The 18,072-nt window shown below is 42.8% G+C and overlaps 2 protein-coding genes across 2 annotated transcripts in view; both read left to right on the forward strand.

Annotated features, from left to right (window-relative positions):
* Positions 1 to 4,600: 4,600 nt before the first annotated feature.
* The window catches only part of LOC127932035 (uncharacterized), a 105,024-nt gene continuing 91,552 nt past the window's right edge, over positions 4,601 to 18,072 (forward strand). Inside the window, exon 1 of the mRNA XM_052526205.1 lies at positions 4,601 to 6,071. Within this exon, the coding sequence (XP_052382165.1) occupies positions 5,316 to 6,065 (750 nt within the window). The 5' untranslated portion in view covers positions 4,601 to 5,315 and the 3' untranslated portion in view covers positions 6,066 to 6,071. The remainder of the gene's footprint in view (positions 6,072 to 18,072) is intronic.
* LOC118386530 (D(2)-like dopamine receptor) overlaps positions 10,900 to 18,072 on the forward strand; it is a 53,692-nt gene continuing 46,519 nt past the window's right edge. Inside the window, exon 1 of the mRNA XM_035774252.2 lies at positions 10,900 to 11,324. The gene's annotated coding sequence lies outside the window, so the exon portion shown is untranslated. The remainder of the gene's footprint in view (positions 11,325 to 18,072) is intronic.

The following is an 18,072-nucleotide window of genomic DNA, read 5'->3' on the forward strand; positions in this document are numbered from 1 at the left end:
TTAAATTATATGCAACCAATAGAATGTTATATACAGTTGAAGTCTGAAGTTTACATACACCTTAGCCAAATACATTTAAACTCGGTTTTTCACAATTCCTGACATTTAATCCTAGTACAATTCCCTGTCTTAGGTCAGTTAGGATCACCACTTTATTTTAAGAATGTGAAATGTCAGAATAATTGTAGAGAATTATGTATTTCAGCTTTTATTTCTTTCATAACATTCCCAGTGGGTCAGAAGTTTACATAGACTCAATTAGTATCTGGTAGCCTTGCTTTTAAATTGTTTAACTTGGGTCAAACGTTTTGGGTACCCTTCCACAAGCTTCCCACAATAAGTTGGGTGAATTTTGGCCCATTTCTCCTGACAGAGCTGGTGTAAGTGAATCATGTTTGTAGGCCTCCTTGCTCGCACACGCTTTTGTCAGTTCTTCCCACAGATTTTCTACAGGTTTGAGGTCAGGGCTTTGTGAAGTTAGAACCTGGTCGAAAATGGGTCTTCCAAATGGACAATGACCCCAAAGTTGGAAGTATGCTTGGGGAAGTATGCTTGGGGTCATTGTCCATTTGGAAGACCTATTTGCGACCAGGCTCTAACTTCCTGACTGATGTTGCTTCAATATACCCACATAATGTTCCTGCCTCATGATGCCATCTATTTTGTAAAGTGTACCAGTCCCTCCTGCAGCAAAGCACCCCCACAACATGATGCTGCCACCCCGTGCTTCACGATTGGGATGTTGTTCTTCGGCTTGCAATCCTCCCCCTTTTTCCTCCAAACATAACGATAATATATAATATATAATAATAATAATAATAATAATAATAATAACGATGGTCATTATGGCTAAACAGTTCTATTTTTGTTTCATCAGACCAGAGGACATTTCTCCAAAAAGTATGATCTGTGTCCCCGTGTGCAGTTGCAAACCGTAGTCTGACTTTTTAATGGCAGTTTTGAAGCAGTGGCTTCTTCCTTGCTGATCAGCCTTTCAGGTTATGTCAATATAGGACTCGTTTTAGTGTGGATATAGGTACTTTTGTACCTGTTTCCTCCAGCATCTTCACAAGGTCCTTTGCTGTTGCCTTGGGATTGTTTTGCACTTTTCGCATCAAAGTACGTTCAGCTCTAGGAGACAGAACGCCTCTACTTCCTGAGCGTTATGACGGCTGCGCTGTCCCATGGTGTTTATACTTGCGTACTATTTTTCGTACAGATGAGTGTGGTACTTTCCGGCATTTGGAAATTGCTCCCAAGGATGATCCAGACTTGTGGAGGTCTACCATTTTTTTCTGAGGTCTTGGCTGATTTCTTTTGATTTTCCCATGATGTCAAGTAAAGAGGCACTAAGTTTGAAGGTAGGCCTTGAAATACATCCACAAGTACACCTCCAATTGACTCAGATGATGTCAATTAGCCTATCAGAAGCTTCTAAAGCCATGACATTATTTTCTGGAATTTTCCAAGCTGTTTAAAGGCACAATCAACTTAGTGTATTTAAACTTCTGACCCTCTGGAATTGTGATACAGTGAATTTATAAATTAATAATCTGTTTGTTAACAATTGTTGGAAAAATGACTTGTGTCATGCACAAAGTAGATGTCCTAACCGACTTGCCAAAACTATAGTTTGTTAACAAGAAATGTTTTAAGTGGTTGAAAAACGAGTTTTAATGACTCCAACCTAAGTGTATGTAAACTTCCTACTTCAACTGTGATTGGAAATTCTGCAGACAATTACATTGATGGAAGCTACAATCTATTTGCAATATTAAAAGCTGATCTACCCAAATAATATTTTAACAAACAAACAAAAGAATTGTAAAGAATTCTGAAGAAAGCACTAGTCTATTTTGTTCAGAATAAATCGTAAAAAGGTGGTCCTATTTTACCAAAATGGCCTACATTTTCTAACTGTGTGATACATCATTTTTTGAGGTGAAATGGTGAGACTATTCATAACCCAAGGAAATGTAAAACAATGATGAGCATAATGGTCTGAAAATGCTGAGCACACATAAAGTTATATAGCCCAAGTCCATTCTGCCTTCTTTGTCTCTTTCTGGGCATTATATAAGAAGATGCTGTAGACAGATGGAATGTTTAGTTTGCCAAAGAGAATATGAGAGGAAAAATTTGATCTGCCTGAGACTTTAAAAAATGACTCCAACTTTGACATCAGCATGGAAATGGAGTGTCACTGTGGTCGAGAGGGGCTGTTCAAAGAACTTATTTTATGAAGTTATTTCAGTCCAGTGTGATTCAGTTGGTAGAGCATAGTGCTTTCAACAACAGGGTTGAGGGTTCAATTCCCATGGGGGACCAGTACAAATATGTATGCAATCACTACTGTAAGTCACTCTGCATAAGTGTGTCTGCTAAATGTAAATATAGAAATCGATTTTAGATTAGCACAATTCATGCATTTGCAAAATGTTGAAACTTATTAAAACCGAAAAGTAGGTTAGTGATGATGTTACACAAGCCACAATTTACATAAACACTAACCTTCGACCTTTGTAGTCATGAGTGAGATGCCCTTGTTAGAGGCCTAGTATGAGCAAGCACGTTAAAGCTTAAAAAAATTATGTGTTGTAGCCTTTTGTATGTCTCTCTGGAATATTAAACTAGCCTTCACTTGACATTTTTAACTGAGTGCAGTTGCCATACTCTGGAACACAGTGCAATGGTCTTGAACAAAGAAAAGCTTGAATGTTGCCAGCTTACAGAGATTCTAGGTTAAAGAGCAATGCGTGTCTGCATGACACTCGGTACCTGGGGAAACTAGTGCTGGTAGATGTAAACATGAAGAATAGCAAAGTTAACCCTAGACATTCCACACAGTTGATGTATTTCATGTGAATGTAGCAGTTAACCTCTCTAGGGGGTTTGGGACGCTACCGTCCCACCTGGCCAACATCCAGTGAAATTGCAGAGCTCCAAATTCAAAAACAGAAATAGTCATTATAAAAATTCATGAAACATACAAGTGTTATACGTCGGTTTAAAGATTAACTTCATGTTAATCCAACTACGGTGTCAGATTTCAAAAATACTTTACGGCGAAAGCAAACCATGCGATTATCTGAGAACATAGCCCAGCAGACAAATCATTACAAACAGTAACCAGCCAAGTAGACGAGTAACAAAAATAGCGATAAAAGTAATCCCTTACCTTTGATGATCTTCATATGATTACAGTCACAAAACTCCCAGTTACCCAATAAATGTTTGTTTTGTTTGATCAAGTCCCTCTTTATATCCAAAAACCTCAATTTTGTTAGCGTATTTTGTTCAGTAAAACACTGTCTCAAACAGCATCCGGTGAAATTGCAGGGCGTGAACCTAAACAAAACAGAAATTCTCATAATAAACATACATAAAAGATACAAATGTTATACACCAGCTTAAATATAAACTTCTTGTTAATCTAACCGCTGTGTCAGACTTCAAAAAGCCTTTAAGGCGAAAGCAAACCATGCGATTATCTGAGAACAGCGCCCAGCAGACAAATCATTACAAACAGTTAGCAGACAAGAAGAGCAGTAACAAAAGTCAGAAATAGTGTTAAAATGTATCACTTACCTTTGATGATCTTCGTATGGTTCATATGGTTTATGTTACACAATAAATGTTTGCTTTGTTCGATAAAGTCCCTCTTTATATTCAAAAACCTCAGTTTTGTTGGTGCGTTTTGTTCAGTAATACAACAGACAGACGAAAAATCTAAAAAGTACCATAAAAGTCAAACGGCATTTATAATCAATCCTCAGGCTGTTTTTGTCATAAATAATCGCTCATATTTCAACCGGACAACATTTTCGTCAATTGAAAAGGAGAAACAAGAAAGGCACGCTCCCGGTCACGCGCTGGGCTCATGTCTGGAAATTTCCACTGTCCACTCGTTTAAAGTGATGTTTCTCCCTCATTTTTCAGAGTAAAGCCTGAAACAATGCCTAAAGACTGGCCACATGTAGAGGAAGCCACAGAGATCGTGAACTGGGTCATACGTCTTTGTATGGTGGATAGGCTTTCAATGGAAAAACAGGCATTTCAAAATAAAAGCACTTCATGAATGGATTTTCCTCAGGTTTTTGCCTGCCATTTCAGTTCTGTTATACTCACATACATTATCTTAACAGGTTTGGAAATTTTGGAGTGTTTTCTATCCACATCTACCAATCATATGCATATCCTAGCTTCTGGACCTGAGTAGCAGGCAGTTTACTTTGGGCACGCTTTTCATCCAAAATTCCAAATGCTGCCCCCTACCCTAGTGAGGTTAAAGGATTTTCAAGGATCTCTAAAGGCCTTGTGAGAAAAGGGTAAGACAACAGAAAACAGGAGAACTTTCACTATGATTGAATCAAAGCTGCGTGAAGCTCAACTCGGCTGTACCAAAGGAGGCATAACTAGAAGTATTCAAAGATAACATGGCCTGTGTCTCCCTAAATAGGTTTAAATTCAAATGAAGCTGTTACACTTGTGCACCTACAGTTGAATAAAAATGTTTCAGGCTTCACCTCTATTACAGAACAATATTTTACAGAAGAACCTGCCCGCTTGACCCTATCCCCTCCTCTCTTCTCCAGACCATTTCCGGAGACCTTCTCCCTTACCTCACCTCGCTCATCAACTCATCCCTGACCGCTGGCTACGTCCCTTCCGTCTTCAAGAGAGCGAGAGTTGCACCCCTTCTGAAAAAACCTACACTCGATCCCTCCGATGTCAACAACTACAGACCAGTATCCCTTCTTTCTTTTCTCTCCAAAACTCTTGAACGTGCCGTCCTTGGCCAGCTCTCCCGCTATCTCTCTCAGAATGACCTTCTTGATCCAAATCAGTCAGGTTTCAAGACTAGTCATTCAACTGAGACTGCTCTTCTCTGTATCACGGAGGCGCTCCGCACTGCTAAAGCTAACTCTCTCTCCTCTGCTCTCATCCTTCTAGACCTATCGGCTGCCTTCGATACTGTGAACCATCAGATCCTCCTCTCCACCCTCTCCGAGTTGGGCATCTCCGGCGCGGCCCACGCTTGGATTGCGTCCTACCTGACAGGTCGCTCCTACCAGGTGGCGTGGCGAGAATCTGTCTCCTCACCACGCGCTCTCACCACTGGTGTCCCCCAGGGCTCTGTTCTAGGCCCTCTCCTATTCTCGCTATACACCAAGTCACTTGGCCCTGTCATAACCTCACATGGTCTCTCCTATCATTGCTATGCAGACGACACACAATTAATCTTCTCCTTTCCCCCTTCTGATGACCAGGTGGCGAATCGCATCTCTGCATGTCTGGCAGACATATCAGTGTGGATGACGGATCACCACCTCAAGCTAAACCTCGGCAAGACGGAGCTGCTCTTCCTCCCGGGGAAGGACTGCCCGTTCCATGATCTCGCCATCACGGTTGCCAACTCCATTGTGTCCTCCTCCCAGAGCGCTAAGAACCTTGGCGTGATCCTGGACAACACCCTGTCGTTCTCAACTAACATCAAGGGGGTGGCCCGTTCCTGTAGGTTCATGCTCTACAACATCCGCAGAGTACGACCCTGCCTCACACAGGAAGCGGCGCAGGTCCTAATCCAGGCACTTGTCATCTCCCGTCTGGATTACTGCAACTCGCTGTTGGCTGGGCTCCCTGCCTGTGCCATTAAACCCCTACAACTCATCCAGAACGCCGCAGCCCGTCTGGTGTTCAACCTTCCCAAGTTCTCTCACGTCACCCCGCTCCTCCGCTCTCTCCACTGGCTTCCAGTTGAAGCTCGCATCCGCTACAAGACCATGGTGCTTGCCTACGGAGCTGTGAGGGGAACGGCACCTCAGTACCTCCAGGCTCTGATCAGGCCCTACACCCAAACAAGGGCACTGCGTTCATCCACCTCTGGCCTGCTCGCCTCCCTACCACTGAGGAAGTACAGTTCCCGCTCAGCCCAGTCAAAACTGTTCGCTGCTCTGGCTCCCCAATGGTGGAACAAACTCCCTCACGACGCCAGGACAGCGGAGTCAATCACCACCTTCCGGAGACACCTGAAACCCCACCTCTTTAAGGAATACCTAGGATAGGATAAAGTAATCCTTCTCACCCCCCTTAAAAGATTTAGATGCACTATTGTAAAGTGGCTGTTCCACTGGATGTCATAAGGTGAATGCACCAATTTGTAAGTCGCTCTGGATAAGAGCGTCTGCTAAATGACTTAAATGTAATGTAAATGTAGTATTATAACCTCATTTCGATCACCCACCCACAAACCGCTCAAATTATGCAATGACTTATAGGACCTTGAAGGGTTAACCTGCTGTTCACCATTAGCCAATTCAATAGCAAAGACTTTGAGCATTATGTTTAGTAACCATTACTTCCATTACTACATCTGTCCTGTATGTTGACATCAATATATCACAACTCCTTCCCTATTAATGGACTGTATTTATGCGTTCCTTCACCACACATTGAGAGATACAGCTGAAAATATACAATTTTAAGATATGCTCTATCAATAATTGAGTGTTTTTTCCCTCCTTCTACAGTTTGCAGCATTTATTTTCATTTAGCCCTCCCCTTCAAAACCATCCATACTTCCGTATGAATTTTAACATAGAGAAATGGCGCAGACAATGGTGTCATAAACCAAATGCGCAGAGGTGACAGACGGACTAAATAGAACAACCATCGTTAAATGACGGCGCTTGGCATTTGCTTTCACCTGCTGCCTGTTTCTCTTTTGATATATGGCAGACAAATAAATTGTTTTGTCGGAGTGAGCAAGTACTTTGAAATTGCAAAGGGCTCAAGGGCTAACATGTTTGTAGTACGCCTCTTTCCTTTGCGTGGTTCATTTCCCCTCTAACTAATTGGAGTATTTTCTAATCTGAATTCCCTTAGCCAGCACCAGTTTGCCTTATTAAGAAAGTACTTATCTCTGCCTCTTTATTAATGTGGACTAAACTTCTCTATATGAAGACAGATAGAGGCAGTGTATCAGCCTACAACAACGCATCTAATGACTATGCAGAAGAGGACTTCATGTGGCTGTAAACCACAGTGGTTGGATACCCTACACTTACAGTACATAGCAGCTCGTGTTATTATTGATCATGTTCTTGTCCCAAGAGGAAGCAGCCACTCAAACATTTCCCTTGTTGTCTTCAGGGCCCAGATCTCTCTCGCTCTTTCTCTTTCTCTCTCTCTCTCTCTCTCTCTCTGTCTCTTTCTCTTTCTCTGTAGTCTGTTTCTCTCCATCTCTCGCTCTCTCTCCCTCTCTTTCTCTCCGCTCTCTTTCTTTCTCTCTCTCTCTTTCTCTGTAGTCTGTTCCCTCCCTCTCTCTCTCTCTCTCTCGCTGTATCTCTCTGTATTTTTCTATATCTCTCTCTGTCTCTCTTTTTCTCTACCTATGTAGCACAACACAAATGGCTGCTTGCAAAAAACACATGCCAAACAATACATGAATACATGCCAAACAATATATGATTAAATATGGTGGTATCTACCAGTTGTGACACGTTTATTTAGCACTGATTAACCTATTATACTTTCTTTATGAGAGAGTTCAAGCAAAGTGTACATCCATGAAATATGGCCAGGCCAATAACATTTCCTGACAGTGTAGCTATTTGCAGCAGATAGATAGAGTACTGGACTAAAGATGTAGAGATGAGTCCTTTCATGGGACTGTATTTGTCACGACTTCTGCCGAAGTTGATGCCTCTCCTTGTTCGGGCAGTGCTCGGCGGTCGACGTCGACGGTCTTCTAGCCATCGCCGATCCATTTTTAATTTTCCATTTGTCTTGTCTTGTTTTTCCACACACCTGGTTCTCATTTCCCTCATTATGTGTTGTGTATTTAAACCTCTGTTTCCCCCATGTCTTTGTGTGGTATTGCTTATTCTGTTTCATGTTATGTGCACATTAATCTGATGTGCTGGGTTATGTGAACCCGAATTGTTATTTAGTGTTTATTTTGACATTTGCTTCTGGTTCGCCTAAATAAAAGGCTCTGTTGGCTACCCAATGTCTGCTCTCCTGTACCTGACTCCCTTACAGCCATTTACGCATACCTGGCAGCATTATTATTTTGTCACATCATAGCACCTGCCTTCTGTACATAAGACACACTACAGTCCCTTACGGTCCCTTGTGACTAGACAGGCAGGCTTTGAGCCAAGAGATATAATGAGAATCAGTGCATCACAATTGCCTGGAGTTAGACTTTGTAGCTGTGTCCGTTATTAAATAAGAAGATGCATGTCAGTCGGACTGGGAGATTGAACTGTTCAATAGAAAAAGAATGATAAATAATGATGATCCCTACATTCTATTCTATCAGGCAGGATTTTGCTGGTTCGTACTAAAGAATATACCCAAGTAGAGGCTTGGAGTGGTGTCGTGGTCTAAGCCTCTGCCTCTGGAGCACATGTACAAAGTACAGCTGCCAGCATGGCCTAAAATCCAACCCACTACTCTCTCAGCACTGTTTCTCCTACCTTTCAGCTCTTGTATCGCTCTATCCAATAAGCATACAACATCCCTAAATATATATATATATATATATATATATATATATATATATATATATATATATATATATATATATATATATATATATAAACAAAAATTATATAAATAAATAAGGAGCTGATGCTTGAAATTAGAAGTTACCGTAATGTATTTTTTGCAATCTACAGTTGTCATCTCATCAGCCCAAGTTAATAGAGGTTGTTGGTGGCAGTGCCTAGCTTTAATGGTAGCCCTGTGGCACTATGGCGGGTGTGAGCTGTTAGAGCCCATGGCCAGGGATGTGACTGGAGAAGACAGGCGGATTGATAGGAACACCGTTCTTGTCATGACAAGGACATTCAAACCCATGAGGTGTTTCTGATCATGTGTGCATCCCAAATGGCACCCTATTCTCTATATAGTACACTACATAAGTTCTGACCAGAGCCCTATGGGTCCTGGTCAAAAGTAGAACATTACATAACGAACAGGGTGCAATTAGGGGTGCAGCCCACCTCTGTTCTCTCTGTCCTTTACACCCCATGGGAGATGGATGGATGTCGTATAGAGGCAATGGTTTCTTCCTCTCTTTTCTACTTTATATTCTTTTGGGTGATTGTGATTGATTTGACACAATCTGTTTGATCATGTGCTTGTTCTGTCATGAACATTTTAAGATGCCATTGTTCTATAGTGGGTTTGCAGTGCTGCATACATAATGGTCCCGAGAGCATTATGTCATCTACATTAAAAAAATGGCACAAATGATCTCAACTTCCTCCTTGGTAATATGTTTGCCAGTTCGAGTTCAGTTCAGTGGCTGTACGTATTTGGGCCTTTTGATTTACTGTCATCAGTATAGTATCTGATGTGATGTCTGCAAAGCACAGTTGTTGCAACTGTGGAGGAGCACATTTCTGCCACTGGGAGTAAAACATTGCAAATTTGTCAAACTTACTATACTGTTTAATGAAGTGAAGACTCACACCTCACACCTCACTCAAGTCACACCTCACGTGTTCTAATATTATATGCCAGTCATTGTATTCGTAAGCAAAGGCTACGCTGTATGTGTTAACTTCACATAAAATCCCAAGTTCAAGAAACATTGGGAAACTGCGGCACTCCGAAACGTTTCTTTAAAAAAAATGGACAAAAAGACATCACTTCAATTCACCTTTCTATTGCTAACGCGTTTCGGCAGTTATGCCTTCATCAGAGATGTGCGGAAGCCATTGTTTTTTTTTATAAGCAGGTGAATAGGTGATAATTACAATTGCCCACACCTGTGGAAGGGCGGCACATAGTGGTAATAAAAACATTAGTGAGCCAACAATTATTACAATATACATATACAAACACAGATCAGCAGAATAAACTTGATGAGTAGCATTTAGGTATCATGATGACGTATGGGAAATTTGAGACATTTTTGGTGGATTTAGTTTCTTCCTACTGTACAGTAAAAGGCTACAAAAATAGATGCTTGGAGGTATCTGGATAGAGAGACTGTAGTTGAATGTATGTAGGAAAATATACATAGGTATTCAAAATACAGCACATCCATATCATCTACATGTTAGCATCTCTGTAATCCTATGGGTTGGTAAAACGTATTTTACTGTAAGAGTGGCATATTAGAATTGAAATCTTTAGGAAAAGTTTTGATCCTGTTCTTTAGAGAATACTTCCGGTTGTGTGTGTGTGTGTGTGTGTGTGTGTGTGTGTGTGTGTGTGTGTGTGTGTGTGTGTGTGTGTGTGTGTGTGTGTGTGTGTGTGTGTGTGTGTGTGTGTGTGTGTGTGTAAGTACAGTATGTGACTGGAGCATGGTTCTCTAAAGGGGTTTTCGGAATGCACTGAACTTTTCAACTTTGTGGAAACACTCACCTGCTCCCTTTTAGGAATGTAAATGTGTAAATGCCTGGCACAGTTTGGTAAACGAGCACTTTTATTTTCACATGAAATATGAATGTTGACCTTGTGATCCAAGACACCCACTACCTATAAATGTTTGTCATTGTCTCTCAATTCAGGTGTGAACAGATCATTGGTCATGTAAAACTTGATTCACACCTTTACATGAACATATTCAATTGCTTAATTTATGGATAACGATGAACAACTTGCAGGCATCTCTATCATTGTCTAACATAATGCCCTTTGGGACTCCTTAACATATATTTAAAGAGGCATCTCCTTCAAATATTCTCAATCGAATTTTCCCCACCAGTAGGCGGGCCAACAATTCCACTGTCATTCGTATTAAAATAATACAGATATGTCCGGCAGACTACATAAACTCAAGATAACTGTGTCTTTTAAAGAGAAAAATGCGCTTATGCTTTCCCCCCCCAAAGGTTTAAGAACTAGCCCCGCCTTAATTTTACAGTCTGTTCTGCTCGTTATAGTTGGAGCGACAGTTCCACCGCCAGCGTTGAAGGTTACCTCGTGCATAGTGCGTAAACCGTGCAGGGGGGAGACGGATATTCCGCTGCTCTCATATACACTCTATCAACCGCGCGGTAATGATGCTAGCCTGAATCTTACCTAAGGTTTTCAACAAACAAAAATAATATGAACTTGAGTAGGATATTGTAAAAAAAAACAATGTTTTTGTGAAGAGCGTTCGTCAGACCATATGGCAGTGCCTTTGGTGGAGCAACTTATCATTTGCTTCTGAACAACCAGACTTGATGAACAATTTGAGAACTTTGAGAAAAATGTTCATGCCAAACAGAGGACTTCAAACACGGTGAATTTGGATATCGTTGGATTTAAAAGACGGATCCCTGTAAGAGCAGTGATTCAATCAAACTTATGGCGTGAAGGTAAGAGCATATCTTGCTCTGACATCTTTAATGAACACAGGTCTAACGCTCTAGAGGTGAAATTGTCCACATTTAAGATAGACTACCCGATACCTGCACTATAAAGGAAAGTGTAGACTAGATGCAGTTGCTTAAAGTGATATTTCAAGATCATAATAGTTTTTTTCATGTAATTAATGCTTCTTCCTTTTAAGTTTTAAATTGGTAACAATTTGCGCACGGCTGAATTTGAGAAATCGGTATTGAGTAATTTTATTGAATTGGAGCATATGCTGTAGGGCAGTGATAATTTCATGATCAACTAAACGATGTGCTCTAGGCTAAGACATTTGCGTGCGTGAGTGCCTGCGTGCGTTATGTGTGTTTTTGCGTGGGTGTCTGTGTGCATGCATAAATATGTATTTATCTGCTTGCTTAAGTTTGTGTGTTTGTTTGCAAGCATGCTCTCGGCATCAAAGTGAATTTTTGTGGATTTAAGGATGATTTCTGTGTAATATGTCAGTGATGGAACATGAAAAGGTTGCATATTGGTTTTCTTCAAAGGCCTTGATGATGGAGCAAAGCAAACATGTGATTATGTACACACTCACCACTAGTAAGTAATTTAAAGACTTTATTGAATGTTTATGGTCTAGTGTGCCCCAGTGACTGGTGTGATTTTTGTGATCCTTTGAGGGAACTGCCTGTTTAACTCGTGCAGCTTCTTGTTCCTATCAACTGCCTCCGGAGAGCAGCAACACCATCTTTAATGTCTTACATGTGTTGCCTTAGAATATAAACTACTGTTACATACAGTAGGCTACACCTAAATCAATGAGGGTTGTACACTTGTAAGGGGTTTTGTTTAGACTCTACTCCACTTTATTGTTGTATTTATTACTCTTTATGGGGTCCAGCAAAAATTAAGGCAATTATACAACAACAGATTTCACAACGCATTAAGTGTATGCACTCAGGCCATTACTCTACTACCACCACATATCTACAACACAAAATCCATCTGTATGTGTGTATTCTATCGTGCGTGTGTGCATGTCTGTGCCTGTGTGTGTGTGTCTCTTCACAATCTATGCTGTTCCATAAGGTCTTTTTTTAATCCGTTTTTTAAAATGTATATCTAATTTAGCTAAAACAGTGTTTAATCCCTCGAGTAAATTATTATATGAGCAATGATAAAAAGAACAAGGTGGAATCCACAGCCGACAGTCGTACTCATGACAAAAGATGATGATAATTGCTATTTTCATCATTGCTCATATAATAATTTACTTGTGAGGGACCAAATACTGTTTTAGCATAAAATGCCAGCAGGCTTTTGGAACATATTTAAAACAATTACACAATTCCTGAGAAATACCTAATTCGCCTGAATGGTGACAAATTAAAATGACTCAATACTCTCCAACTGCAGAGAAACATCTTTAAATGGAAACTGTGGAGAGACAGGAATAAATGGACACTGTGTGCAATAATTATTTTAGCCACAGCAAATAGCAACTGTTGTTACAACTGAATTGCATTGATTTTTGGGTCTGATCAAGCTATGTTATGCTACTCTTATGATTATTTCTGTTTGCTGTCCATTGTCTTGCTTACTGGCAGGTCGGAAGCCTATAGCCCCATACCATCTCAATACGATCCTCTCAGCTCTCTGGTTACTCTGTACTGTATCTCACTCTTGTGCTGCTGATGGCAATCCAAGCTGCTGCAATTACCCTACAGATCAGGGGTTTCCCAAAATGTGTGTCGTCGTCCCCCCGCCCGTGGGTGCACATTTAGGTTGCCTACCCTATTTTCTAAACGAGAAGGATTCGAACAATCTAGCTTTGTTTACATGCTTGAGTCATGTTTGGTTTGTTTGGAGGTAGACTGTAGGCTTCAGCAGATTTCCCCCTTGCAGATAGCTAGCTGTCTCCCATGATTTATGAAGACCTCCATTTGAATAGTTGAGACACCACCACAATAGTACTGTAGTCTGCCAATACATCATGGCTCATGTTTCCATACCTTCAGTTTCAATAACCACCACCTTAAAATAATAACACATTAAGACATCATTTTCTGGTGTGGGTAGATGTTATGTGACATTGGGTTTTTCACATGTCAATCATTTAATTATATTGGTAAACAACTGAACTGATATTCCCACTTCGAGTACCTTTTCCCGAGTGTGTCAACTGACGGACATCTCTTGCAAGCAATGCTCACAGAAAGGACTGGAGATGGAGGAGGCAATTAAGTCCAAAAACCAATAAAATGTATGGTCTGCTTATGATGGTGCAGGCTACAGTCATACACTGACACAGTGCATATGTCTGGTCATTAAGGGGCTATAAGGGCCAACACGATGAAGGGGGTGTAAAGTGTCTGACCAGGAATGAGAATGTTATGCATTTTAAATGGTATTTATGGCATGTGTCATATGTTCAGACAAACCTGGGTTCAAATAGCATTTGTTTGATTGTCTGCCAGTTGGGTGGGTATACACTTTTAAGACTTATTCCATTGGTTGCAATGTGCCATACAAGCTCAATCAAGCACAGCTCAATTATTTTATTGAAAATGAATACTACTTGAACCCAGGTCTGATGTACAGTATCCCTAGTATTTGTTGCATCCACAATACCATCTACTGTATACTGTCTGGATAACAGCTCTTCTTATTGAAACACAGAGGAGTACATTTTTACATAATAACATAGGGAAGATTTCAATTGCATACTCCTCACGTCCTCTCTCATTTCTCCTCAAAACCCATTGGAGGAGAAGGTCAGAAGGGAGGGACCGTATAAACCTTTAGTTGGCCCTTAGTCCCTTTGAACTCTTATCCTAAGCTGATCAAAACGTCATACATCTGGCATCACACTTGATTTTAAATGTTCCCTGACAAACCTTATCTAAACAAATGGTCCACGGTGAAATCCTTGCCTTATCATAAGTAAGCAGTCTTGGTTATTTTGGGTTCTTAGAAGCAGAGATCCTTTCTCCCCCTCTATCTCTCTCTCATCCACTGCAGGATTATAAAGAGACAATGCTCCCCTGGGAGACGTTTAACTCCTTTTAGTCACAGTCAGGCTAAATTGTCAAAGCTCTCTCCACAGACATACGAACACGTGCACACAACAATACACACAGGCATACACACACACACACACATTCATATGGGTGTCCTCTATGGTTACTTCTGCATGGCATGATAAAGTATCACAGGTACAGGAGCAGTGCGTGGGTAAAATCACCAGTGAAGCCAAGCGAGGAAAAAAATCTGTATTACAACCTATGTGTTGTGATAATTGCGTCGTTCGCCTGTTAGTTCATATGCCTTGGCACTGTTATATATATCTATATCTAGCCCTAAGGTCGAGACAATAAGAAGACACAGTGGCAGAGTAAATTCAAGTCCAGAAAATATATTGCATGCAACAAACAGTTACATTACCTACAGTATGGTCAAGCAAGTTCATGTTTCTGACATTTTTGGACTAATAAACAACTATTGATTTAAAACCACAGAGTTGACGCAAATCACAAAGAATACACTATTGCAGCATCATTTCAACTTAAACATTTCAACATCATAAATCAATCAATCATCAATCAAATTTATTTAGAAAGCGCTTTTTAAATCCGCTGATGTTACAAAGTGTGCTAGGAAAAACTAGGAAAGGCTGGAACCTAGGAAGAAACCTAGAGATGAACCAGGCTATGAGGGGTGGCCAGTCCTCTTCTGGCTGTGCCGGGTGGAGATTATAACCAAACATGGCCAAGATGTTCAAATGTTCATAGATGACTAGCAGGGTCAAATAATACATCAAAGTGGTTGTAGAGGGTGCAACTGGTCAGCACCTCAGGAGTAAATGTCAGTTGGATTTTCATAGCCAATCATTCAGAGTATCTCTACTGCTCCTACTGTCTCTAGAGAGTTGAGAACAGCGGGTCTTGGACAAGGTAGCACATCTGGTGAACAGTACAGGGTTCCATAGCCGCAGGCAGAACAGTTGAAAAAGGAGCAGCAACATGACCAGGTGGACTGGAGACAGCAAGGAGTCATAAGGCCAGGTAGTTCTGAGGCATGGTACTAGGGCTGAGAGAGAGGGAGAGAGAAAATATACTTACATTCACACAGGACACTGGATAAGACAGGAGAAATACTCAGATATAACAGACTGACCCTAGCCCCCCATGACACAAACTTTTGCAGCATAAATACTGGAGGCTGAGGCAGGAGGGGTCGGGAGACACTGTGTCCCCGTCCGCCGATACCCCCGAATAGGGGCAACCAGGCAGGATATAACCCCACCCGCTTTGCCAAAGCACAGCCCCCACACCACTAGAGGGATATCTTCAACCACCAACTTACTACCCTGAGACGAGGCCTAGTATAGCCCACGAAGATCTCCCCCACGGCACGAACCCAAGGGTGGGGGCGCCAAACATTTACATTTACATTTAAGTCATTTAGCAGACGCTCTTATCCAGAGCGACTTACAAATTGGTGCATTCACCTTATGACATCCAGTGGAACAGCCACTTTACAATAGTGCATCTAAATCTTTTAAGGGGGGTGAGAAGGATTACTTTATCCTATCCTAGGTATTCCTTAAAGAGGTGGGGTTTCAGGTGTCTCCGGAAGGTGGTGATTGACTCTGCTGTCCTGGCGTCGTGAGGGAGTTTGTTCCACCATTGGGGGCCAGAGCAGCGAACAGTTTTGACTGGGCTGAGCGGGAACTGTACTTCCTCAGTGGTAGGGAGGCGAGCAGGCCAGAGGTGGATGAACGCAGTGCCCTTGTTTGGGTGTAGGGCCTGATCAGAGCCTGGAGGTACTGAGGTGCCGTTCCCCTCACAGCTCCGTAGGCAAGCACCATGGTCTTGTAGCGGATGCGAGCTTCAACTGGAAGCCAGTGGAGAGAGCGGAGGAGCGGGGTGACGTGAGAGAACTTGGGAAGGTTGAACACCAGACGGGCTGCGGCGTTCTGGATGAGTTGTAGGGGTTTAATGGCACAGGCAGGGAGCCCAGCCAACAGCGAGTTGCAGTAATCCAGATGGGAGATGACAAGTGCCTGGATTAGGACCTGCGCCGCTTCCTGTGTGAGGCAGGGTCGTACTCTGCGGATGTTGTAGAGCATGAACCTACAGGAACGGGCCACCGCCTTGATGTTAGTTGAGAACGACAGGGTGTTGTCCAGGATCACGCCAAGGTTCTTAGCGCTCTGGGATGAGGACACAATGGAGTTGTCAACCGTGATGGCGAGATCATGGAACGGGCAGTCCTTCCCCGGGAGGAAGAGCAGCTCCGTCTTGCCGAGGTTCAGCTTGAGGTGGTGATCCGTCATCCACACTGATATGTCTGCTAGACATGCAGAGATGCGATTCGCCACCTGGTCATCAGAAGGGGGAAAGGAGAAGATTAATTGTGTGTCGTCTGCATTGCAATGATAGGAGAGACCATGTGAGGTTATGACAGAGCCAAGTGACTTGGTGTATAGCGAGAATAGGAGAGGGCCTAGAACAGAGCCCTGGGGACACCAGTGGTGAGAGCGCGTGGTGAGGAGACAGATTCTCGCCACGCCACCTGGTAGGAGCGACCTGTCAGGTAGGACGCAATCCAAGCGTGGGCCGCGCCGGAGATGCCCAACTCGGAGAGGGTGGAGAGGAGGATCTGATGGTTCACAGTATCGAAGGCAGCCGATAGGTCTAGAAGGATGAGAGCAGAGGAGAGAGAGTTAGCTTTAGTGGTGCGGAGCGCCTCCGTGATACAGAGAAGAGCAGTCTCAGTTGAATGACTAGTCTTGAAACCTGACTGATTTGGATCAAGAAGGTCATTCTGAGAGAGATAGCGGGAGAGCTGGCCAAGGACGGCACGTTCAAGAGTTTTGGAGAGAAAAGAAAGAAGGGATACTGGTCTGTAGTTGTTGACATCGGAGGGATCGAAGGTTTTTTCAGAAGGGGTGCAACTCTCGCTCTGAAGACGGAAAGCCAGCGGTCAGGGATGAGTTGATGAGCGAGGTGAGTAAGGGAGAAGGTCTCCGGAAATGGTCTGGAGAAGAGAGGAGGGGATAGGGTCGAGCGGGCAGGTTGTTGGGCGGCCGGCCGTCACAAGACGCGAGATTTCATCTGGAGAGAGAGGGAGAAAGAGGTCAGAGCACAGGGTAGGGCAGTGTGAGCAGAACCAGCGGTGTCGTTTGACTTAGCAAACGAGGATCGGATGTCGTCGACCTTTTCAAAATGGTTGACGAAGTCATCTGCAGAGAGGGAGGAGGGGGGGGGGGATTCAGGAGGGAGGAGAAGGTGGCAAAGAGCTTCCTAGGGTTAGAGGCAGAAGCTTGGAATTTAGAGTGGTAGAAAGTGGCTTTAGCAGCAGAGACAGAAGAGGAAAATGTAGAGAGGAGGGAGCGAAAGGATGCCAGGTCCGCAGGGAGGCGAGTTTTCCTCCATTTCCGCTCGGCTGCCCGGAGCCCTGTTCTGTGAGCTCGCAATGAGTCGTCGAGCCACGGAGCGGGAGGGGAGGACCGAGCCGGCCTGGAGGATAGGGGGCATAGAGAGTCAAAGGATGCAGAAAGGGAGGAGAGGAGGGTTGAGGAGGCAGAATCAGGAGATAGGTTGGAGAAGATTTGAGCAGAGGGAAGAGATGATAGGATGGAAGAGGAGAGAGTAGCGGGGGAGAGAGAGCGAAGGTTGGGACGGTGCGATACCATCCGAGTAGGGGCAGTGTGGGAAGTGTTGGATGAGAGCGAGAGGGAAAAGGATA

This window comes from Oncorhynchus keta, chromosome 1, assembly GCF_023373465.1.
Source record: "Oncorhynchus keta strain PuntledgeMale-10-30-2019 chromosome 1, Oket_V2, whole genome shotgun sequence".
Lineage (NCBI taxonomy): Eukaryota > Metazoa > Chordata > Actinopteri > Salmoniformes > Salmonidae > Oncorhynchus > Oncorhynchus keta.